Source organism: Schistocerca americana, chromosome 1, assembly GCF_021461395.2.
Source record: "Schistocerca americana isolate TAMUIC-IGC-003095 chromosome 1, iqSchAmer2.1, whole genome shotgun sequence".
Taxonomy (NCBI): domain Eukaryota; kingdom Metazoa; phylum Arthropoda; class Insecta; order Orthoptera; family Acrididae; genus Schistocerca; species Schistocerca americana.
In genome coordinates, this window is record NC_060119.1 from 784,124,540 (window position 1) to 784,149,411 (window position 24,872).

A 24,872-nucleotide genomic window follows, 5' to 3' on the forward strand; every position below is an offset into this window, starting at 1 on the left:
CTCACTTTACTGTACATATATAGGTCTTTTCACAGAGACTGAAAATATTAATGCAAATATGACTAGTGATTCCAAAGAACTATCCAAACCTTAGAGCAGTATGCAGCTCAAGGTAGTGTAAAATAAAGCATGAGAAATTCAGAATAAAGGCTCAATGGATTAAAACAAAGCAAAAAACTAACACTGATTTGAAAAAGGAAATAATTGGTAAGATGTCTACTCTGGCAAGTAGTTGTTTCCTAAAAGTCTAATAAAGATTCTTTTCTAACAGACAATGTTAGATTGTAGGAACATTCAATGTTTAATGTTGTATATGTATACATTCTAGCAAAATGAATGGTCTGCAAATACTACAGTCCATCTCGTTTCGACGTTTGCACATTTCATTCTATCAACATCTCCATACCTATGAATTTCAGAATCGGTACAGTCTTATGAGTGCTATGGAATAAAACTGCAAAGTGATGTACTGTTTCTATGCAAGATCTTGTTTATGAAGGAGATACCGTTTGCAAACCGATGAACAAATCAAGGTTCGCTATGTGCAATACTAGTCAGTCGAGACTCCGCGCTGGCTGAGAGAAGTAAATGATCAAAAATGCTCCTCTGTCAAGTACAGGGTTTTCAGGAACCACATCATTCGTTCCCACTTTATTGATGTGATATAAATAGTCACAAGTATCTACAGCTCCTAACAGACATGATCACACAATTATTGGAAGACAACCCACTGAATACAACACAATTCTTTTGGAACCAAAATGACCGATATCTCGCCCAATCCACACAGATAATAACCGATCTTCTAAAAAGAGCATTAGGAAATTTCATAACTGATCATCTAGGAAACACAAAATGGATTGCACGTTGAACAAGATACACCAACATGAAATGCTGTACAACACAGGCCTGTTCTGGATCAGTCCAGACGAAATTTAATGTGAAGAATTGTCTGCCTGGGATCGTTTTACAACATGTACGAATGCTTAAGGTGAAAATTTTGACCACTTCATATGACAGCTTTAGTACTAAGACACTGGGATTTCATTAGTCACTAAATCTTCAAAATGCTCCTTTGTTTGTTCGCTTCAGAACTTTCAATATCTGATACTGACACACATGTGACGAACTTCCCTTTCGAGCTTCCTAATAGTAACTTTGCACTTGTTTATTAAAATAAGTTAAAGTGAAGTCGTATGGCATGAATGGCTGGGAGATCACATAGGGAAGGTACAGCCGCTTAATTGAAAAGGTTTTTCACTATTCCCCACGCCTGTAGGCAGTTTTCTGAGGTAAAGTATGAGAGTTTGGTGTGTAAGTGTCTGTTAAGCACAGACGACTGTAATGGCGTGCGTATAGTGTATTGACGTATTCGTGCTGGTGATGATGAAAGAAGGGAGAAGGTGAAGTCCGGTGCCGCACGTAGCCTACTCCTCTCGAAGGCCAAGCCGGCCGCCGACCTTAATGTTCCCATCCGACGAACAGACCATCACCAACAGCACTGTGAAGAGGTGCGGACTTGAATCTCGGACAATTGCGCTTAGACTGATTCATGGTCAGAGGCTTTACGCCACCACTCCTCCTGCCCCCTCTGCCGCAAAGTCATAGGCAAAATTGTCAACAGCATGCGACGTATTTGGACGGTCGTCCAACGGTTATTAATTTCGGTGAGCTGATGCAGAGTATCCATCTCGGCACGACAGTTGGTCCGTTATTTATAAAGCTTCAGTTTAGTCTGGAGGATCGTTCCCAACTACCACACTTAAATTCACAGTGTCTACAAAAATTACATAAATATCTCTGTGTCAGTTTTCACATCATCAGTCTCAAGAGCACCTGTAAAATACTGCTTTTTTCCATCAGTCTTCTGATTCGTTTGGTGCCGCCTACCACGAATTCCTCTCCTGCACCCACATCTTCACATCAAAGTAGCACTTGCACCCTATGTCCTCAATTATTAGTTCGATGTATTCCAATCCCTTCCTTCCCCTATAGTTTTCACCCTTTACAGCTCCCTCTAGTACCAACGAAGTTATTCCCTAATGTCTTAACACCAGTGCTATTATCCTATCCCTCCTTCTTGTCAGTATTTTTTGTATGTTCCTTTCTTCGCCGCATCTGCTGAAAACCGCCTCATTTCTTATTTTACCAGTACAGCTAATCTGCGTTTTATGTTCTTCTTCCTTTGTCTACCTTGGATTGTTTTGCTTGGAATTCCTTAATTTCATCTACTTCGTGGTTTCATCTACTTCGTGGTCCTCAGCTTTGATGCTGAGCTTTTCGTTAATCTCTTTTCTGCTAATGCGCATTAGTCATTACCTTCGGCTTTCTCCGGTTTATTGTCAATCCATACACTGTACTTGTTATACTGTTCATTCCATTCAACACATTCTGTAGTGCTTCTTCACTTTTCCTGAATATGGCAATGTTGTCAGTGAATCTTCTGATTGATACGCTTCCACCTTGAATTTTAATCCCACTCTTAAAACTTTCTTTTGCGTATATCACCGCTTTCCCGACGTATAGTTTGAACATCATTGTTTTACACGTACTTCAATCCGAGTACGTCGTTCTTAGTTGTCTATTCTAATTGCTCGTTCTTGTTTCTTATACATATTGTATATTATGAGTCTTTCCCTAGCGCTTACTCCTATTTAGCATCGCCTTATATTACTGAACGCGTTCTCTGGGTCGACAAATCCTGTGAATGTGTCTCGAGGTTACTTAAATCTACTTCGATTATCAATCGCAACGTCTGAACTGCCTTTCTCGTGCCGTCACCTTACCGAAAGCTAAATTTATCGTCATGTAAGAGGTCTTAAATTTCCATTTTTCTGTGTATTATATTTGTCAGCAGCTTGGATGCATGAGCCGTTAAACTTATTGTGCTATATTCTTGCACTTAACTGCCCTTGCTATCTTCTGGACTTTTTGGATGATATTTTTTCTGAAAGTCTGGTGGTGTGTCTCCAGGCTCATACATTCTGCACAACAACTTGAATAGTAGTTTAGCTGCCACTTCCCCCAGTGATTAGAAGTTCCAAAAGAATGTTAGCTAATCCTTCAGCCTTTTTTTGATCTCAAGGCTTCCAAAGCTCTTTAAATTCTGATCTAATACCGAATCCCCTATGGAAGACATTTTTCCTTCAGTCAAGTCGTCAGATAAGTCTTCTGCATGGTGGAAGACCACCTATCCGCTCTCTCCTCGGGGCTAAACAGTGAAATTCCCATTTCAATCTTCATGTTGCCATTCTTGCTTTTAATTTCGATGAAGGTCCTTTCGACTTTTTTTGTATGCTGGATCAGTCCTTCCGGCGACTATTTCTTTTTCCATTTCTTCGCATTTTTTCTGCAGCCATTTCTCCTTAGATTCCCTGCATTTCCCATTTATTTCAGTCATAAGTGGCTTATGTTTACGTATTTCCGAATTTCTCTGACCATTTTTGTACTTCCTTCTTTCGCCGACCAGTTGAAGTATTTCTTCTGTTACCCAAGGTTTCTTGGCGTTAACCTTCCTTGCACATACAATTGCTGTCCAACTTCTGTGATTGTTCTATTTCGAGACGTCCATTCCTCTTCAGCTGAATTGCCTACCGTGGTATTCATTACTGCAATATCTAACGCCTCACAGAACTTCAAACGCATCTCATCATCCCTTTTTACTTCAGTATCCCACTTCTTTGTACATTGATTCTTCCAGAGTGGTCTCTTAAAGTTCTGCCTACTCTTCATCATTACTAAATTTTTATCCTAGTCTATATCTGCTCCCAGGTATGCCTTACTATCGAATATCCGATTTGGGAATTTCTGTTGGCCTTTGATGTAATCCAGCTGGAATCTTCCCATATCTCCAAGCCATTTTAGTGCATACCTCCTGCTCTTTTGACTTTTGAACTGTGTATTTGCTATTATTAATACAAAATTTATTCGAGAACACAATTAATCTTCCTTCTTTTTCATTTCAGCTTCCAAGTCCATATTCTCCCATAACTGCTACTTCTATTCTTTCGCCTACCACCGTGCTGTAATCCTCTATGATCATTAGATCCCATCTCCTTTTCATACATAATTACATGCTCAGTATCGCCATATACTTTCTCTACCTCTTCTGTGATGTTGGCATGCATACCAGAAGTATTGTTGTTGGCATTGCTTTGCTGTCCATTCTGATATGCACAACGCTATCACTGAACTTTTAAGAGTCTACATCTACATCTGCATCTACATGATTGCTCTGCAATCCACATTTAAGTGCTTGGCAGAGGGTTCATCGAACCACAATCATACTATCCCTCTACCATTCCACTCCCGAACAGCGCGTGGGAAAAACGAACACCTAAACCTTTCTGTTCGAGCTCTGATTTCTCTTATTTTATTTTGATGATCATTCCTACCTATGCAGGTTGGGCTCAACAAAATATTTTCGCATTCGGAAGAGAAAGTTGGTGACTGAAATTTCGTAAATAGATCTCACCGCGACGAAAAACGTCTTTGCTTTAATGACTTCCATCCCAACTCGCGTATCACATCTGCCACACTCTCTCCCCTATTACGTGATAATACAAAACGAGCTGCCCTTTTTTGCACCCTTTCGATGTCCTCCGTCAATTCCACCTGGTAAGTATCCCACACCACGCAGCAATATTCTAACAGAGGACGAACGAGTGTAGTGTAAGCTGTCTCTTTAGTGGACTTGTTGCATCTCCTAAGTATCCTGCCAATGAAACGCAACCTCTGGCTCGCCTTCCACACAATATTATCTGTGTGGTCTTTCCAACTGAAGTTGTTCGTAATTTTAACACCCAGGCACTTAGTTGATCTGACAGCCTTGAGAATTGTACTATTTATCGAGTAATCGAATTCCAACGGATTTCTTTTGGAACTCATGTGGATCACCTCACGCTTTTCGTTATTTAGCGTCAACTGCCACCTGCCACACCATACAGCAATCTTTTCTAAATCGCTTTGCAACTGATACTGGTCTTCGGATGACCTTACTAGACGGTAAATTACAGCATCATCTGCGAACAACCTAAGAGAACTGTTCAGATTGTTACCCAGGTCAATTATATAGATCAGGAGCAGCAGAGGTCCCAGGACGCTTCCCTGGGGAACACCTGATATCACTTCAGTTTTACTCGATGATTTGCCGTCTATTACTACGAACTGCGACCTTCCTGACAGGAAATCGCGAATCCAGTCGCACAACTGAGACGATACCCCAGCTTGATTAGAAGTCGCTTGTGAGGAACGGTGTCAAAAGCTTTCCGGAAATCTAGAAATACGGAATCAACTTGAGATCCCCTGTCGATAGCGGCCATTACTTCGTGCGAATAAAGAGCTAGCTGCGTTGCACAAGAACGATGCTTCCTGAAACCATGCTGATTACGTATCAATAGATCGTTCCCCTCGAGAAGATTCATAATGTTTGAATATAGTATATGCTCCAAAACCCTACTGCAAACCGGCGTCAAGGATATAGGTCTGTAGTTCGATGGATTACTCCTGCTACCCTTCTTAAACACTAATGCGACCTGTGCAATTTTCCAATCTGTAGGTACAGATCTACCGGTGAGCGAGCGGTTGTATATGATTGCTAAGTAGGGAGCTATTGTATCAGCCTAATCTGAAAGGAACCTAATCGGTATACAATCTGGACCTGTAGACTTGCCCTTATCAAGCGATTTGAGTTGCTTCGCAACCCCTAAGGTATCTACTTCTAAGAAACTCATGCTAGCATCTGTTCGTGTTTCAAATTCTGGAGTATTCCATTCGTCTTTCCTGGTGAAGGAATTTCGGGAAACTGAGTTCAATAACTCCGCTTTAGCGGCATAATCGTCAGTAAAAGTACCATCGGCACTGCGCAGCGAAGGTATTGACTGCGTCTTGCCGCTTGTGTACTTTACATACGACCAGAATTTCTTCAGATTTTCTACCAAATTTCGAGACAATGTTTCATTGTGGAACCTATTAAAGGCATCTCGCATTCAAGTCCGTGTCAAATTTCGCGCGTCTGTAAATTTTAGCCAATCTTCGGGATTTCGCGTTTTTCTGATCTTCGCATGCTTTTTCCATTGCCTCTGCAACAGAGTTCGGACCTGTTTTGTGACCGAGCGAGGTGGCGCAGTGGTTAGCACACTGGACTCGCATTCGGGAGGACGACGGTTCAATCCCGTCTCCGGCCTCCATCAAGGTTTTCCGTGATTTCCCTAAATCGTTTCAGGCAAATGCCGGGATGGTTCCTTTGAAAGGGCACGGCCGATTTCCATCCCAATCCTTCCCTAACCCGAGCTTGCGCTCCGTCTCTAATGACCTCGTTGTCGACGGGACGTTAAACACTAACCACCACCACCACCACCTGTTTTGTGTACCATGGGGGATCAGTTCCATCTCTTACCAATTTATGAGGTATGAATCTCTCAATTGCTGTTGCTACTATATCTTTGAATTTGAGCCACATCTCGACTACATTTGCATAGTCAGTTCGGAAGGAATGGAGATTCTCTCTTAGGAAAGATTCCAGTGACACTTTATTCGCTTTTTTAAATAAAATTATTTTGCGTTTGTTTCTGGTGGATTTGGAAGAAACGGTATTGAGCCTAGCTACAACGACCTTGTGATCACTAATTCTTGTATCAGTCATGATGCTCTCTATTAGCTCTGGATTGTTTGTGGCTAAGAGGTCAAGTGTGTTTCAGCAACCATTTACAATTCGCGTGGGTTCGTGGACTAACTGCTCGAAATAATTTTCGGAAAAAGCATTTAGGACAATCGCGGAAGATGTTTTCTGCCTACCACCGGTTTTGAACAAGTACGAGGGCGGTTCAGAAAGTAACCTCCGATTGGTCACAGTGCGGGTTGTGGGGGGAGTAGCGACGCCAACTGTGCGTTCACGCACTCAACAGGTCAGTCGGCATCAAGCCGTGGTCGAGTGAACGTCGTACCTGCGCTAGTTTAGTTTTTGTGGCAGTTTGAAATGTGCGCTGCAATAGAAAACCCCGCCAAATGTGAAGTGCATGCTGGCATAAGGTTTTTTACAGCCAAAGGATATTCTGCAGCAGCTATTCATCATGAGCTTTGTGCTGTGTACGGACCAAGAGTTATGAGTGAAGGAGTTGTCCGTGAATGGGTACGTTTATTTAAAAGTGGACGAGAAAACGTTCATGATGAAGAGAGGAGTGGTAGACCATCATTGGTGACTGACGAACTCGTTCAGACAGTTGATGCAAAAGTTCGTGAAAATCGACGTTTCTCAATGTCGGAGTTGTCTACTGGTTTTCCACAGATTTCTAAGACTCTCTTGTACGAGATAGTGACAGCAAGATTGGGTTACCGTAAGTTCTGTGCACGATGGGTGCCCAAAATTCTTACCGACCACCACAAAACTCAAAGAATGGCCTCTGCATTAGACTTTCTGTCACGTTATGAGGACGAAGGAGAACCATTGTTAAACAGAATCGTGACCGGTGACGAAACCTGGATTAAGTACGTGAACCCTGAGACAAAAGAACAATCAAAGATGTGGGCACATTCAAATTCGCCTACCAAACCAAGAAAAGCCTCTCAAGACTTTTCTGCCAGAAAACTGATGGCAACGGTGTTTTGGGATGCCAAAGGGGTGTTGTTGGTTGAATTCATGGAACGTGGTACGACCATTAATCAAGACGTGTACTGTGAAACAATAAAAAAGTTACGATGGGCTATACAGAACAAACGCCGTGGTATGCTGACTTCCGGTATCGTTTTTTTTGCACGATAACGCCCGTCCTCACTCTGCTCGCAGAACAACGGCCCTTCTTGAGTCCTTCAAGTGGGACGTTATCAACCATCCACCTTACAGCCCAGACCTGGCGCCAAGTGATTATCACCTCTTCATGTATATGAAGAAATGGCTCGGGTCACAGCGGTTTGATGACGACGAAGAGCTCAAAGATGCGGTCACAGGCTGGCTCCAGGCACAAGCGGGTGATTTTTATGCAGAAGGAATTTCAAAGCTTGTGAAGAGATACGATAAGTGCCTCAATCGCTATGGAGACTATGTAGAATAATAGTGCAAAGATGTAGTTGTAAGATGTATATATTAAAATATTTTTATTTAACTTGGTGTATTTTTTTAAATCAACCGGAGGGTACTTTCTGAACTGCCCTCGTATTTTTGCCAACATATCGAGGGAAGGTTGAAGTCCCCACCAACTACAACCGCATGAGTGGGGTATTTGTTTGTTACGAGACTCAAATTTTCTCTGAACTGTTCAGCAACTATATCATCGGAGTCTGGGGGTCGGTAGATGGAGCCAATTATTAACTTAGTTCGGCTGTTAAGTATATCCTCCACCCATACCAATTCGCACGGAGTATCTACTTCGACTTCACTACAAGATAAACCACTACTGACAGACACAAACACTCCACCACCAATTCTGCCTAATCTATCTTTCCTGAACACCGTCTAAGACTTCGTAAAAATTTCTGCAGAACTTATTTCATGCTTTAGCCAGCTTTCTGTACCTATAACGATTTCAGCTTCTGTGCTTTCTATTAGCGCTTGAAGCTCAGGGCTTTCCCAACACAACTACAACAATTTACAACTACAATTCCGACTGTTCCTTGATCCAAGCACGTCCTGTATTTGCCATGCACCCTTTGATATTGCAGCCCACCCCATACTTTCCCGAGACCTTCTAACCTAAAAAACCGTCCAGTCCATGCCACACAGCCACCCGTGTAGCCACCAGCTGAGTGTAGTGAACTCCTTACCTATTCAGCAGAACCCGAAACCCCACCACCCTATGGCGCAAGTCAAGGAATCTGCAGCCAACATGGTCGCAAAACCGTCTGAGCCTCTGATTCAGACCCTCCAGCCGGCTCTGCACCAAAGGTCCGCAGACGGTTCTGTCAACGATGCTGCAGATGGTGAGCTCTGCCTTCATCTCGTAAGCAAGACCGGCAGCCTTCACCAAATCATATAACCGCTGGTATCCATAGAGAATTACCTCAGATCCAAAGCGACACACGTCATTAGTGCCGACATGTGCCACCACCTGCAGCTGGCTGCACCCTGTGCTCTTCATGGCATCCAGAAGGACCCTTTCCACATCAGGAATGACTCCACCCAGAGTGCACACGGAGTGAACGCTGGATTTCTTCCCCTCCTTAGCCGCCATATCCCTAAGGGGCCCCATTACGCGCCTAACATTGGAGCTCCCAACAACCAATAAGCCCACCCTCTGCGATTGCCTGGACCTTGAAGGCTGAGAATCATCCTCTGAAACAGGGTAGGCAGCTGCATCTGGCTCAGCCAGAGAAAGTACCTGAAAGCTGTTTGTCAGACGCACCGGGGAGGCTTTCTGATCAGCCTCCGGGGACGTCTTTCGCTGCCTGCCACGCCTTGGAATGACCTCCCAATCAACCACAGGCGAGGGCTCAGCCCCAGTGCGCACAGCAACCGGGGCAACCACAGCAGCAGACCGATCTGGGGACAGACGGGACGAGGTTGACATCCCCGTGATACCCAAGTCCGGTTCCCCACAGTGGTGCCCATTGGCAACAGCCTCAAGCTGCGCGACCGAAGTCAGCGCCGCCTGCAACTGTGAGCGAAGGGATGCCAACTCAGCGCTCATCCGAACACAGCAAACACAGTCCCTGTTCATTCTAATCGATGTTGAACAACAGTTACTGAAACACGCGTCCGTGCCTAGATAACGCAAGGGAAACACGCAAAGAATGTATGAACTGACCTGCGCAAATGCCTAACGACTGTGCTACAATCTTCCGGTTTTATGCCAGTCTTTGTTTTCTGATAATTGTTCAATTTGTGAAATACAGTATGTACCGGGCGCGGTTGGGCCACCCTCTCCCCAAGGGGAGTGGCGAGTTCTACGGCGTTAGCGTGGCACGAGGGGGAGGGTCAAAGTGGAGGCTGGCCGTGTGGCATCGCCCGCTCTGCCTATGAGTGGACATGCGGCCGCTCCTTCAGCAAGGTCCGAGCAGGCTCATGAGGGGAGGGGTTTATTAGTGATTGGGAGCTCCAATGTTAGGCGGTTGATGGAGCCCCTTAGGGAAATAGCGGAAAGGTCGGGGAAGAAGGCCAGTGTTCACTCTGTTTGCTTGCTGAAGGGGGGGGGGTCTCATCCGAGATGTGGAGGAGGCCCTGCCGGCGGTGACAGAGAGCACTGGGTGCACCCGACTGCAAATTGTTGCTCATGTCGGCACCAATGACTCCTGCCGTCTGGGTTCAGAGGTCATCCTCAGTTCATACAGGCGGCTGGCGGAGTTGGTGAAGGCTGAAAGCCTCGCTCGCAGGGTGGAATCTGAGCTAACTATTTGTAGTGTCGTTCACAGAACCGATCGCGGACCTCTGGTTTGGAGCCGATTGGTAGGCTTAAACCAGAGGCTCAGGCGAATCTGCGGAGATCTTGGGTGCAAATTTCTCGACCTCTGCTAATGGGTGGAGAAATGTAAGGTCCCCCTGAATAGGTCAGGCGTACACTAGACGCAGGAAGCGGCTACAAGGGTAATGGAGTACGTGTGGAGTGCACATGTGGTTTTTTTTAGGTTAGAGAATTCCCTCCCTAGGCCCGACAAGACGCCTCCTGAGACGCGACAAGGTAGCAGTAGGCAAAAAGCAACAGGGAATGACAATATTAATGTGGTAATAGTAAAATGCATGAGCGTCTACAGAAAGGTCCCAGAACTGCTCTCATTAATAAACGGTCACAATGCCCACATAGTACCAGGGACGGAAAGTTGGCTGAAACCAGATGTAAACAGTAATGAAATTCTAATCTCGGATTGGAATGTATACCGCAGAGGCGGGCTGGACAGTGAAGGGGGAGGCGTGTTTATAGCGATAAAAAGTGCAATATTATCGAAGGAAATTGACGGAGATCCGAAATGTGAAATAATTTGGGTGAAGGTCACGGTTAAAGCAGGCCCAAACATGGTAACTGGATGTCTCTATAGGCCCTCTGGCTCAGCAGCTGTTGTGGCAGAACACCTGAAGCAAAATTTGGAAAAAAATATAGAGTGGTTTTCCCGACTATGTTATAGATTTGGATGGAGATTTTAATTTACCAGATATAGACTGTGATACTCAAACGTTTATAACGGGTGGCAGGGACGAAGAATCCAGTGAAATTATTTTAAGTGCATTATCTGAAAACTACCTTGAGCTGTTAAACAGAGAACCGACTCGTGGCGACAACATATTAGACTTTCTGGTGACAAACAGACCCGAACTATTTGAAACAGTTAACGCAGAACAGGCAATCAGCGATCATAAAGCGGTTACAGAATCGGTGATTTCAGCCGTAAATAGAAGTATTAAAAAAGGTGGGAAGATTTTTCTGTTTGGCAAAAGTGACAAAAAGTACATTTCAGAGTACTTGACGGCTCAACACAAAAGTTTTTTCTCAGGTACAGATAGTGTTGAGGATCAGTGGACAAAGTTAAAAACCATCGTACAACATGTATTAGATGAGTATGTGCCAAGCTAGATCGTAAGAGATGGAAAACAGCTACCGTGGTACAACAACCGAGCTAGAAAGCTGCTACGGAATCAAAGGGAACTTAAGAGCAAACATAAACATAGCCAAAGCCTTGCAGGCAAACAAAAATTACACGAAGCGAAATGTAGTGTGAGGAGGGCTATGCGAGAGGCGTTCAACGAATTCGAACGTAAAGTTCTGTGTAGTGACGGCAAAAAAATCCTAAGAAATTTCGGTCTTATGTCAAAGCGGTAGGTGGATCAAAACAAAAAGTCCAGACACTCTGTGACCAAAATGGTACTGAAACAGAGGATGACAGACTGAAGGCCGAAATACAAAATGCCTTTTTCCAAGGCTGTTACATAGAGGAAGACTGCACTGTAGTTCGTTCCCAAGATTGTCGCACAGATGACAAAATGGTAGATATCGAAACAGATGACAGGGGGATAGAAAAACAATTAAAATCGCTCAAAAGAGGAAAGGCTGCTGGACCCGATGGGATACCAGTTCGATTTTACACGAGTATGCGAAGGAACTTGCCCCCCTTCTTGCAGCGGTGTACCGTAGGTCTCTAGAAGAGCGTAGCCTTCCAAAAGATTGGAAAAGGGCACAGATCATTCCCGTTTTCAAGAAGGGACTTCGAACAGATGTGCAGAACTATAATGACTTTTCTAGAGACTAGAAATCTACTCTGTCAGAATCAGCAAGGGTTTCGAAAAAGAGGATCGTGTGAAACCAAGCTCGCGCTATTCGTCCACGAGACTCAGAGGGCCAGACACGGGTTCCCAGGTAGATGCCGTGTTTCTTGACTTTGGCAAGGTGTTTGATACACTTCTCTACAGCCGTTTAATGAACAAAGTAAGAGCATATGGACTATCAGACCGAATTGTGTGATTGGATTGAAGAGTTCTTAGATAACAGAATGCAGCATGTCATTCTCAATGGAGAGAAGTCTTACGAAGTAAGAGTGATTTCAGGTGTGCCGCAGGGGAGCGTCGTAGGACCGTTGCTATTCACAATACATGTAAATGACCTTGTGGATAACATTGGAAGTTCACTGAGGTTTTTTGCGGATGATGCTGTAGTACATCGAGAGGTTGTAACAATGGAAAATTGTACTGAAATGCAGGAGGATCTGCAACGAATTGACGCATGGTGCAGGGAATGGCAACTGAATCTCAATGTAGACAAGTCTAATGTGCTGCAAATACAAAGAAAGAAAGATCCTATATCATTTTGCTACAATATGGCAGATCAGCAACTGGAAGCAGTTAATTCCCTAAATTATCTGGGAGTAGGCGTTAGAAGTGATTTAAAATGGAATGACCATATAAAATTAATCGTCGGTAAAGCAGATGCCCGACTGAGATTCATTGGGAGAATCATAAGGAAATGCAGTCCGAAAACAAAGGAAGTAGGTTACAGTACACTTATTCGCCCACAGCTTGAGTACTGCTCATCGGTGTGGGATCCGTACCAGATAGGGTTGATAGAAGAGATAGAGAAGATGCAATGGAGAGCAGCGCACTTTGTTACAGAATCATTTAGTAATCACGAAAGCGTTACGGAGATGATAGATAAAATCCAGTGGACGACTCTACAAGAGAGACACTCAGTAGCCCGGTATGGGCTTTTGTTGAAGTTTTGAGAACATACCTTCACCGCCCAAGGAGTCGAGCAGTATATTGCTCCCTCCTACGTATATCTCGCCAAGAGACCATGAGGATAAAATCAGAGAGATTAGAGCTCCTACAGAGGCATACCGACAATCTTTCTTTCCACGAACAATACGAGACTGGAATAGAAGGGAGAACCGACAGAGGTACTCAACGTACCCTCCACCACACACCGTCAGGTGGCTTGCGGAGTAAGGATGTAGATGTAGAACATTAGATTGTCCAGAATGAGATTTTCACTCTGCAGCGGAGTGTGCACTGATATGAAACTTTCTGGCAAATTAAAACAGTGTGCCAGACCGAGACTCGAACTCGGGACCTTGGCCTTTCACGGGCAAGTGCTTCACAGCTTCAATTCTGCCAGTACCTCGTCTCCTACCGTCCAAACCACACAGAAGCTCTTCCTTATACCTTGCAGTGAAGTTTGGAAGGTAGGAGACGAGTTACTGTCAGAATTGAAGCTGTGAGGACAGGTCGTGAGTCGTGCTTGGGTAGCTCAGAGGTAGAGCATTTATCCGTGAAAGGAAAAGGTCCCGAGTTCAAGTCTCGGTCTGGCACACAGTTTCAATTTGCCAGGAAGTTTTTAACATTAGATTGTTTTCATCTTCTTCTGGCATCAACACAGTATGGATGTTAATTGCACCAGATGTATCCTTCTGATAATAGGGATTGGAATATTGCATTTCAAACTTGTTTTCATTCTGTAAAACAACAAAAATCTCAGTTCTCCTGTCTCAATCAAAGCATGTAGTTAATTTCTGGGTATTTAATATAAATTGGAAGTGGCTCGTTTGGTGATGCAAATACTGAGTGTCTTAAGCACTCAATCGTTGGTTATTTCGTTTTAAAAATTCAAGCCTGCATCTTAGTTCAGTGTCTGATTAACTATTCACAAAATAATTTCTTTTGTATGAACTACATACACAGTTATTCATCACCAATTTTGATTGACAATGAATGCCAATGAGTATAATTTCATTTCAAGTAAAAATAATCAATATTTACAATAATCTGAATTGCCAGTAAGAATAATTGCACATCCCCTTTTTAGGGCCTTTAGAGTGTATCCTTTTGTTTGAGATTTTATAATACCTTATAATCTGAAAGGTTAATCATTTTATGTTAATTGAGCCACTTCAATGTTACAAAAGAATTCCATCTAGATGCAGTGATAAAGGTCAAGGTGATAATATGTGCAATTGTATTTTGACATTAAGTATCTTCAGTACCATGAGAATAACGATATGCTACTACTGGTAGCATATTTGCGAAAAATGTAGAATGTACGAAAAATGGTAAAAAAATAAATAATAATTAGTGCTTAATCAGTTAGTTCATCTTTGGCCATGTTGTGTGTCTACATGACATGCAAAGTTTGGTCTTATTGTTATTTTGTAGTTGATTATGGAAAGGAAAAGAAATTCAGTATGCAAACTTTTACAGAGCTTTGGCACCACACTTTTGTTCTGCAAATATTTCAGCGTTTTTCAAAAGTTCGTTTTTGTCCCAACAGTGGAACATAACTTCAGAAAGGCCTAAATCATATCTATTAAAATGTTTTTTTGTGATCAGTATCACAGATTACATTTTTCTAGTGTAGAATATGATACATTATCTGTTCTCATCTAACATGGTGCTGGGTGAGATGAAGCATTACTGAAAGACTTCTACAAATATCAGGTGCTTATAGTTCGATTATTGTACTGTGAGTAACTTAAAGACAAGTGAGCCTACAATCGAAATGCCAACATCATTTACATATTAGGACAGATATTTGTGATGTGGAGATGCCATTGTAACAAAAAAAATGGTTCAAATGGCTCTGAGCACTATGGGACATAATTTCTGAGGTCATCAGTCCCTAGAACTTAGAACTACTTAAACCTAACTAACCTAAGGACACACACATCCAAGCCAGAGGCAGGATTTGAACCTGCAACCGTAGCAGTCTCGCGGCTCCAGACTGTAGCATCTAGAACTGCTCGGCCACCCCAGCTGGCACCATTGTAACACTTGACATAAACAACATGAATGTTGGTGACATACTTTTTGACATACATATTGTTAGATTTTGGACATGGAACTACCGTAAGTTACATAACGTACATATTTTGATAGACACTTTTCATGTGAAAATAGCATTGTGATATCGGACATAAACTCTGTGTATATTGTTATTGTCTTCCTTCTGAAAATGGTGCTGGAGCTTGTTTGTTTTTGTGGATAGTCTCATTTAGTCCCAGGGCAAAATGTCAGCTGCTTGCTTACCATGTTATTTTAGCAGAACACATGTTTTACACAGTTATAGAAGAATTTTGGTGTGGTAATTGTGCAAGTTAACCCACTTAATGTACTTTGACAGATATGTAGACATCAAAATGACATCATGATGCTGATGTGTGTTTCACATACATTTTAGACATTGATTTGATCTATACTAGCTCCTTTATTTATTTTTATTAAATAATAATAGAGGTTTTTCTGGTACTTAAAATATGACCCCATATTAAGCGGTTTAAATGAAATGTAGCTATTGTGAAAATTAATACAAGTCATTCAGGTACTGCTGAACAGGCATGGAATGCAGAATTGTGTGTGTGAGGGTCCTTATAAGCAGATGGGACACATCATCAATGAAGCCATACATACACATATTTCGTGTTGTTCGAACTAAGCTCATTGACAAGTGCTGCTAGACTATAAGTTAGATCACTAGTGCCAAGTTACATCAACACTGTCAGTACCTGTCATTTTTCTTAATAATGTTACGTTTCTTAAAATGTTACATATATAGCAATGACCCCAAGATAAAGAAGCAGAGTAGGCAATGGAAGCATGTGAATGCACTACTGCTGAAACAGGCAAAGAGACATCCATCATTAAACAAGTTAATGCTAAGTATGTTTTGGAACTGCCATAATATCACATTAACAGATTACACTCACAAGGGAAAACCGTTGCAAGAGTATACTACTGAAATCCTCAATGAGAATATGGAAGGGGTTGTTTATTGTTTATTGACAACCCCCAGCTCATCGTGTACGATTGTAGTCACACATTCTACTTCTTTGGGATCTTAAATTATGTTCCAGTCTCCTTTTGGCAAGGCACCAAGTGAATTCTTCCTCTTTCCTTGGATGAAGAAAACATTGTATGGCAGATGTTTCCAGAATGATGTTCAGGGTGGAATATTTCCAGAGCAGCTGTAATTAAAACCTCTACAATTGCAATTTTTTCCAAGTCATTCAAAGATAGAAAATATGTGTTCCATTGAAGCATGAATATAGAGAGAAAGTCTAACATCATAAATCAGTTTCATAGTCACAGAGAGAGTTTTTCAAATGATGATTTAAATTTTTTTAATCCTATGTAATAGTTATAATATTAGGTTGTCTTCTAGAATATGACAGAAATGATACAAAACATTTTTACAACTAGCATATAATAAATATATTTGTACTTGTTGAAATTATCAAGTAGTGGATACACAACAATATACAGAATGTGTAGGAGGTGTGGTTCAATAATTTTACATAGTCCACTGCTGTCTATATGATAAATTATCTTTCTTGATAACACTAATCTTCAAAATAATAATCTTGAGCTTACAAATACCTAGGTGCAACATGTCTACAGTTATAATTACAAGATATTGCCACTAACTTTATTTCATAATTTTAGATGTTGCAGTTTTATGTATCACTTACAAATCAAATATAATTTTCTTTTTAGATATCAAAAGGAAGACATTTGTAAAAGGCATAGGCACAGAAATAGCAAAAACGCAATAATTTTAAATTATAATGAATCCACCTTTTGATATTGTGTATGATTTATAGTATTTCTTTCCATATATTTCCTTAGATCAGTTTGTCAACATCACACTGAAATGTGCGATTTCTTACAAATTCTAACTTCTTAAATTTAACACTGAGTATTTGTTGCAATACATGAATTTTGTTCCCTTTATTTACTGTAGAAATAAAACTAACTTTCTACAGTATTTAAATAAGCATTGATAATGACTCAAATGATCACAGACTTGTCCTTATTATGTAAAAATTTTATAAACAAATAATTGGAAACAAATTTGTGACATTTGGTTCCCTCATACCCTAAAGCCTATTTTTCTATGAATTTTTGAAGCAAGCTGAATAAGTCACAAGAATGATTAGATCTCTCAAAAATAAAGAAAATCTGCAAGTTCTAAGAGCAGATTACCACCAGTAATATTTTTGTGATCTGCTGTCAGTAGCTATTCAAGTCTTGATTATGCAAGAAGATCAGCTCAATAAATTTGTTCTGAGGCCCAATGTTACTTTGTCGTGAAAAAATTTGATCAAACACAAAATTTTTATCAGGAAAATGATAAACATGTACATGAAACCATTCTCATAAACACATGACTACATCAGTAACAAGCTTAAACATACCAGTAACACAAGAAGGTATACAGGAGAGAATGTAAAGAAATAAGAAGTATACATGCAATAATTAGCAGTGAATACAAGAACTTAATTCTAACAGAGATGGAACTGAACTACTGAGTGTAGCAATGGGACATTGGTGAAGCACCACCTTCTATACATCAGGAAAAAATTAGTTGACAAAGGAAAATATCTTTTTGGAATGGACTAGCATATTGTCAAAATAGTTACATACTTTGGTATCACAACTAGAACATGAGGGGTGAAAACACTGAAAATGAAAATCTGTTATTCAGTGTTTACATAAAAAAGATTTATGTAATGGGAAAGAATTTATGAAAATGATAGATTCAATATAAAAGAAACAAAAAGGCATCTATAATAAATAAGGTATATGCTACATGATAGATATAAAGTTGGACCAAAGTGATAAATAGATGATGACTAATATTGATTGAATAAAATTAAGAAAAATAAAAAACTGAGCAACAACAAAAGTGATATAATAACATCTATTAATAGTAACATACAACTTCAGTTGCATTGAGCTACATATTTTATTCATGCAATTAAATTAAATATTATTTGTTGTGGGTAATATCAGTTTGAATTACAACTCCATTACAAAATGTACAATTTTGTGTAGAAAAACTAGAAGTATTTTAATTCTTGTATATTTATTCTGTGGTTTGTGGCAGTGACTAGTAACAAATACGTGGCTATAAACTTTGTGACAATATACAAATCACACATATTTCTTTACAAACAACAGTTACATGCTCTGTTAAACTCAGAGCCAATAAAAAAGTCTGTATCACACCAAACACTTTGAATAGTCCAAATTCTTCCCAGTGCATCCACAAAATTTCAAACAACATATTGGAGCATTCTTGTACACTGATTTATCTCACTTTCCAGTGCTGGGAAACATTACTGCATCACAATAGTGGAAGTAAAGAGACTAATATCAGGAAAAGTGAAGACAGCAGTTGAGTACTTGAACTGTCTAGTCCGACATAATCTGAAACAAAAAAGAGCACAAAGTAGGTAAGTCATTTCAAGATGGAATCTTTATAACACTCTTATAAAAATGTGCTGCTGTGATTTAGTATAGGTTTCTATTTCTACTATATGACATTCTTTTCAAATTTGCATTGTCTGATATTGTTACTTAGAGATAACTGCAAAATCTGTTTCTTCCTTTAACATCTTCTCATGTAGTAGTTCCTCACCCTCACTGGACAACACAAACATCTACAACACCGCATATGCAAGCTGCTCTAAACTGATAGGACCAGCTATACAAAACAGTAATAATTATATTAGTAAGATTAACATATGAGTTTAATGATGTACAGTACAATAAATAAAAAAATAAAAACAAAAATAAATGTTTGCAATATTGCTATTACCAGTGGGTGACTATATTACACACTAGCAGAAAATGGAAAATAGCCACATCCACACATATGACTTGGAAAAAAAAAATGCATTGGACACAAAAAGAGAGTTCAAAGTACCATGGCACAGAGTAATAAATGTCAAGCCTATGACAGTTGGATATGAATTGCTGAAAGAATTGTGTTAACCAAATCATCATACAGCAGTAATAAACATTGTAGTCCTGCAATCTGGATGTAAAACATCGAGTTATTTAAAGATTCAGTATGTCATCTTAGTTCGAGTGGCAAAACTGACACCAGATGTTCTAGAAAGGTTAAGGACTTATTATTTGATTGCAGAATATTGATTTTTGACACAGTACAGAAGATTGAAGATGAAAGATCCATTTACTCTTTCAACTGATGAGCTAGCCAAAATTTTCCAGAAAACGAAAGCAATAAGAGTTTTAAGTTGCAGATATAACTATAATTTGTTTCTTTTATTGATCTCTCTATACCTTATTTTGGAGGACCTTCGTCCTTCGTTGAGTGGAACCACATATATGAATTACATGGGTAATCTGAGGCGCTGTGTGCCAGTGGCCACAGACTGCTTTTATGTATAGTATTTCCATTACACAGACTTCTTATAAACTGAAATAAACAAAGATTGTGGATTAGTGAGTTCTGTTTAGAAACTCCACTAACGAATCAATGGTTCATTATCGACACAAAAACCCTATTGAACGTTCACACCCTGCCCCTCTGCCCCTGCGACTATTCCCACAACACCTCTCTTCCCCTTGTCTCATCCGAAATTACTTGAGACCTTGTGAGCCCACATTTACTTCCAGCCATAAATACCATGACTTGACTTATAGCAATATCAGCAGAAATATAAATATTATCAGTGCTTTACAACTCAGCATTCCTTGCACCAAGAATAAAAACATCAAGAATGTGCACATTATATTGTTGAAAGATCAACGATTGTAAGAAACAGTTTGTGCTATAGGTGTACAAGAAGGAAAAGTACTTTGTTTTCCACATGAAGAATTAACTACAAAGAAAAGGTTATACAGTACAGATACAGAATTGTTGAATGTGGATTAAAAATGAAATGAATTTGTCAGCTATTTTAAAAACAATCCAACTGATTTTGTGCACAAATGTACTGTATTTTCCACATGAAGAGTTAACTACAAAGAAAAGGTTATACAGTATAGATACAGAATTGTTGAATGTTGATTAAAAATGAAAGGAATTTGTCAGCTATTTTGAAAAAAAATCTAACTGATTTTGTGCACTGATTATTTTTAATGCGGACGAGACATGGGTCCAACAAGTAAAATATCTGTCAAAGCAATGCGTGAAAAGACCAGGTGAAGTCATGGGTCGTGCTTGCAGGGGCTACTAAGCAAACTTAGTAATCAAAGTCTATGAAGAAACATGCCTGAGAGACGGCTTGATAAGCAAAATGATAAATATTCTTCAGTGTAACACACATGCCGACACAGCTGCTTCATGTACGAGGTGCATTCAAGTTCTAAGGCCTGCGATTTTTTTTCTCCGGACTGGAAAGAGATAGAAACATGCGCATTGTTTTAAAATGAGGCCGCATTCATTGTCAATACGTCCCAGAGATGGTAGCACCGTATGGCAGATGGAATTTTACCGCCAGCGGCGAGAATGAGAACTGTTTTAAATACTTAAAATGGCGACGTTTTCCTTACTTGAACAGCGTGCAATCATTCGTTTTCTGAATTTGCGTGGTGTGAAACCAATTGAAATTCATCGACAGTTGAAGTAGACATGTGGTGATGGAGTTACGGATGTGTCGAAAGTGCGTTCGTGGGTGCGACAGTTTAATGAAGGCAGAGCATCATGTGACAACAAACCGAAGCAACCTCGGGCTCGCACAAGCCGGTCTGACGACATGATCGATGGTTGGTTGGTTGTTTGAGGTTAAAGGGACCAAACAGCAAGGTCATCAGTCCCTTGTTTCAAATGGACTCCATTCTGCTAACGGGACATCGCAGTATAGTCAGAAAAATAAAACGGATAAAGGGGAAACGTAAAAGGGCAGTCACGTTGTCATTAGTAAAAACAAATGAGGGAAGTTGGCAAGAGAACGAACCCAACACTATGCTGAAGCAGCATAGGCAAGACCACCTGTGACTTAAAAGGTACAACTGCTATAATGCAGAAAGTACGTATGGGAATAGGAAAACTAACCAAGCCTTAAAAAGAAGGGGTAAAAAGAGAGTAAAAGGGAAAGAAAAGAGGATTCCGGTCAGGGAGGTGAATCGGGAATCTCTGAACACTGCCTACAGTGGGAGACACCCAAACACTCACCACCCTGCCCCAACACCAGAGGGAGATTAAAAACTTTAAAACTGAGAATAAAAACCACTCTCCCGGAGGAAACCTAGAACCAGAGAGACCATCCGGGAATCGTCAGCCAACATCAAAGGTAAAGTGTGGGGGAGTCTGTACTTAGCACGCAGAGCCAAAAGAAGGGGGCATTCAACCAAAATGTGGGCCACTGACTGGAAGGCTCCACAACCACATAGCGGGGGTGACTCATCACGCAAAAGGAAACCATGGGTCAGCCTGGTATGGCCAATGCGGAGACGACACAGTGTGGTCGAGTCCTTGCGGGAGAGGCTAAAGGAAGAACGCCATGGGCCTGGATTCACCTTAATGGCACGAAGTTTATTAGACAGTGGAGTAGCCTCCCAAGAATTGGCCCATGACTGTGCAAAGTGGGATTTGATGTGAAGCCGTAAATCCGCTGCAGGAGGGGTTACAGAAAACGGGGGGTAAGTAACTGCTCCCCCAGCCAAACGATCAGCGAGCTCATTACCCGGGATACCCACATGGCCCGGGACCCATAGGAAGTCAATGGAACAAGCAGCACGGTGAAGATCAGCGAGATGGTCATGGATGGCAGAGACCAAGGGATGGCGCGAAAAACACCGGTCAATAGCAAGAAGGCCACTCATCGAGTCTGTACATAACAAAACGCGGTTGTGTTGGGATTGTTTAATAAAGGTAAGGGCCCGGGAAATTGCCATCAATTCCGCAGTAAACACCCCACATGAGGGTGGCAGTAGATGATTTTCCGTTCCAACAAAGGACGTGAAGGCATACCCAACATGATCAGCAGATTTAGAGCCATCAGTGTAAAAAACAACAGCATCCCGAAACTCCCATAAAATTTGGCGGAAAAAGGAACGGAACACCACCGGGGGGATGGAATCTTTCGGACCGCGGCGGAGATCCATCCGAATTCGAGGCCGATGAACTAACCAAGGAGGGGTGGAGGGGAGGGAGCGAGGAAGACAGGACAAAGAAGGAAGCCGAAAATCACGGTTAAGAGACGCAAGGCGCAGCCCAACCGGTAAACCCGCCCGAGGGCGGGAGTCAGGCGGGCGACGTCCATGGTCTGGGAATAGGATAGAATAGGAAGGATGAGCGGGAGAAGAACGGATAGTAAGGGCATAAGACACCAGAAGCTGGGACCGCCGAACAGAAAGGGGGGGGATCCCAGCTTCAACCAGGAGACTATCAACAGGGCTAGTAGGGAAGGCACCGGTGGCCAAACGGACACCACGATGGTGGACTGGATCCAGCACGTGCAGCGTGGAAGGAGCAGCTGAACCATAAACTTGACAACCATAGTCCAAACGTGACAGAACTAGAGCACGATAAAGACGGAGGAGGAGGGAACGGTCCGCACCCCAGGAGGAGTGGGCAAGGAAGCGAAGGACATTGAGTTTACGGAAACAACCTACCTTCAGGAGTCTGATATGGGGCAGCCAAGTGAGCTTGTTGTCGAAAAGAAGACCTAGGAAACGAAACTGTGGAACCACAGGCAATCTTTGTGCAGCGAGATAAAGCTCTGGATCAGGGTGGACCGTAGTACGGCGACAGAAGTGGACCACCCGCGATTTTAAAGGAGAGAATTGAAACCCGTGTGAGAGGGTCCATGCAGAGGCACGCCGTATAGCCACCTGGAGCTGCCGTTCTGCAGATGGCATCGAGGAGGAACTAACCCAAATGCAGAAATCATCCACATACAGGGCAGGGGCGACCAAGGGACCGACAGAGGCCACAAATCCATCGATAGCAATGAGGAAAAGAAGGACACTCAAGACAGAACCCTGTGGGATGCCCGTCTCCTGGGTCCGTGGAGAACTAAAAGCAGTACCAACTCGAACTCTGAATGACCGATGGATCAGGAACTGGCGGATAAAAATCGGGAGTGGGCCCCGAAGACCCCACTGATGAAGGGTTAGTAAGATGTGATGGCGCCAGGCCGTGTCATAGGCCTTGCGAAGGTCAAAAAACACTGCAACCAAATGGCGGCGCTGGGAAAAAGCCTGCCGAACTGCGGATTCCAAGCGAAGCAAATGATCGATTGGAGATCGTCCCTCTCGAAAGCCACACTGGTAAGGGGACAATAGATCCCGAGATTCGATGACCCAAGTGAGCCGACGGGCTACCAGCCGTTCAAGTAACTTACAACCAACATTGGTCAAACTAATTGGCCGATAGCTGTCAACAGATAGGGGGTTCTGACCAGGCTTAAGGACAGGAACCACAATGCTATCCCTCCACTGAGAAGGGAAGTCACCCTGGAGCCAGATACGGTTAAACACCCGAAGAAGATGGTGCCGTTGTGGAGCACTGAGATGTTGAAGCAGCTGGTTATGAATGGAATCTGGGCCAGGGGCCGTATCATGAGAAGAAGATAGAGCAGAAAGAAATTCCCATTCAGTGAAAGGTTGATGAAGGAAAGCAGCTGGATAGGAGGCCGACGCTGATGCCACTGCAAAATGGGTCGCAAGATGTTCTGCGAGAACTAATGGGTCCGTACAAATGCCATCTGGGAGGTGAAGGCCTGGGAGGGTGGACTGCCGATGGCAACCTTGGAGAGAGCGAAGTGTAGCCCATACCCGTGACAGAGGGACAGTGGAACCAAGGGAAGAAACGAATCGTTCCCAACATATCCGCTTGCTCTGTTTGATTAAATAACGGGCTTTAGCGCGAAGGCGTTTAAAGGTAGTAAGGCTGGCTACGGATGGGTGCCTCTTGAAGTGTTGCAAAGCTCGACGGCGATCACGGATGGCAATGGCAATGGCCGTACTCCACCACGGGACTTGCCGACGACGAAATTGTCCAGATGAGCGCGGGACAGCAAGGTTAGCAGCGCGAACAATCGCGTCAGACACGTCACGTAGGACGTCATCAATACAACCCGACAAAGAGGGAGAAAACTCGACCTGTGCAGTATATAGAGGCCAATCGGCGCGGTGGAAAGACCAACGAGGTAACCTGTCCATCGGGGAGCGGGAAGGGAGCGTGATAATCAACGGGAAATGGTCACTATCACAAAGGTCGTCGTGTGGCGACCAGTGTAATGAAGGGAGGAGAGAGGGAGAAGAAAGAGAAAGATCAATGGCAGAAAAAGTACCATGACCAGCACTGAAATGAGTAGGGGAGCCATCATTAAGAAGGCACAGGTCGTGGTCTACAATAAATTGGTCTATAAGAAGACCTCGTCTAGATGGAAAGGCACTGCCCCACAAAGGATGATGAGCATTAAAATCCCCAAGGAGGAGGAAGGGAGGAGGAAGTTGCTGAAGAAGGGTGGTTAAGGCAGCAGGTGTAAGAGTCCTGTCAGGAAGGAGATAAAGATTGCATACTGTGACTGCAGAGTCTAAGTGGACCCTAACAGCAACCGCTTCCAATGTAGTTTGGAGAGGAATCCACGTGCTAGCAATGTCTGTACGGACCAACGTACAAACGCCACCAGAAGCCCGCAAGGGTCCGACCCGATTTCGACAGAAAACACGGAACCCACGGAGGGTCGGTGAGTGAGCATCAGTAAAATGA

General features: G+C 42.3%; 1 protein-coding gene across 1 annotated transcript in view; it reads right to left on the bottom strand.

Moving 5' to 3' along the window:
- Positions 1-17,481: 17,481 nt before the first annotated feature.
- LOC124594214 overlaps positions 17,482-24,872 on the bottom strand; it is a 43,500-nt gene continuing 36,109 nt past the window's right edge. Inside the window, exon 5 of the mRNA XM_047132577.1 lies at positions 17,482-18,610. Within this exon, the coding sequence (XP_046988533.1) occupies positions 18,528-18,610 (83 nt within the window). The 3' untranslated portion in view covers positions 17,482-18,527. The remainder of the gene's footprint in view (positions 18,611-24,872) is intronic.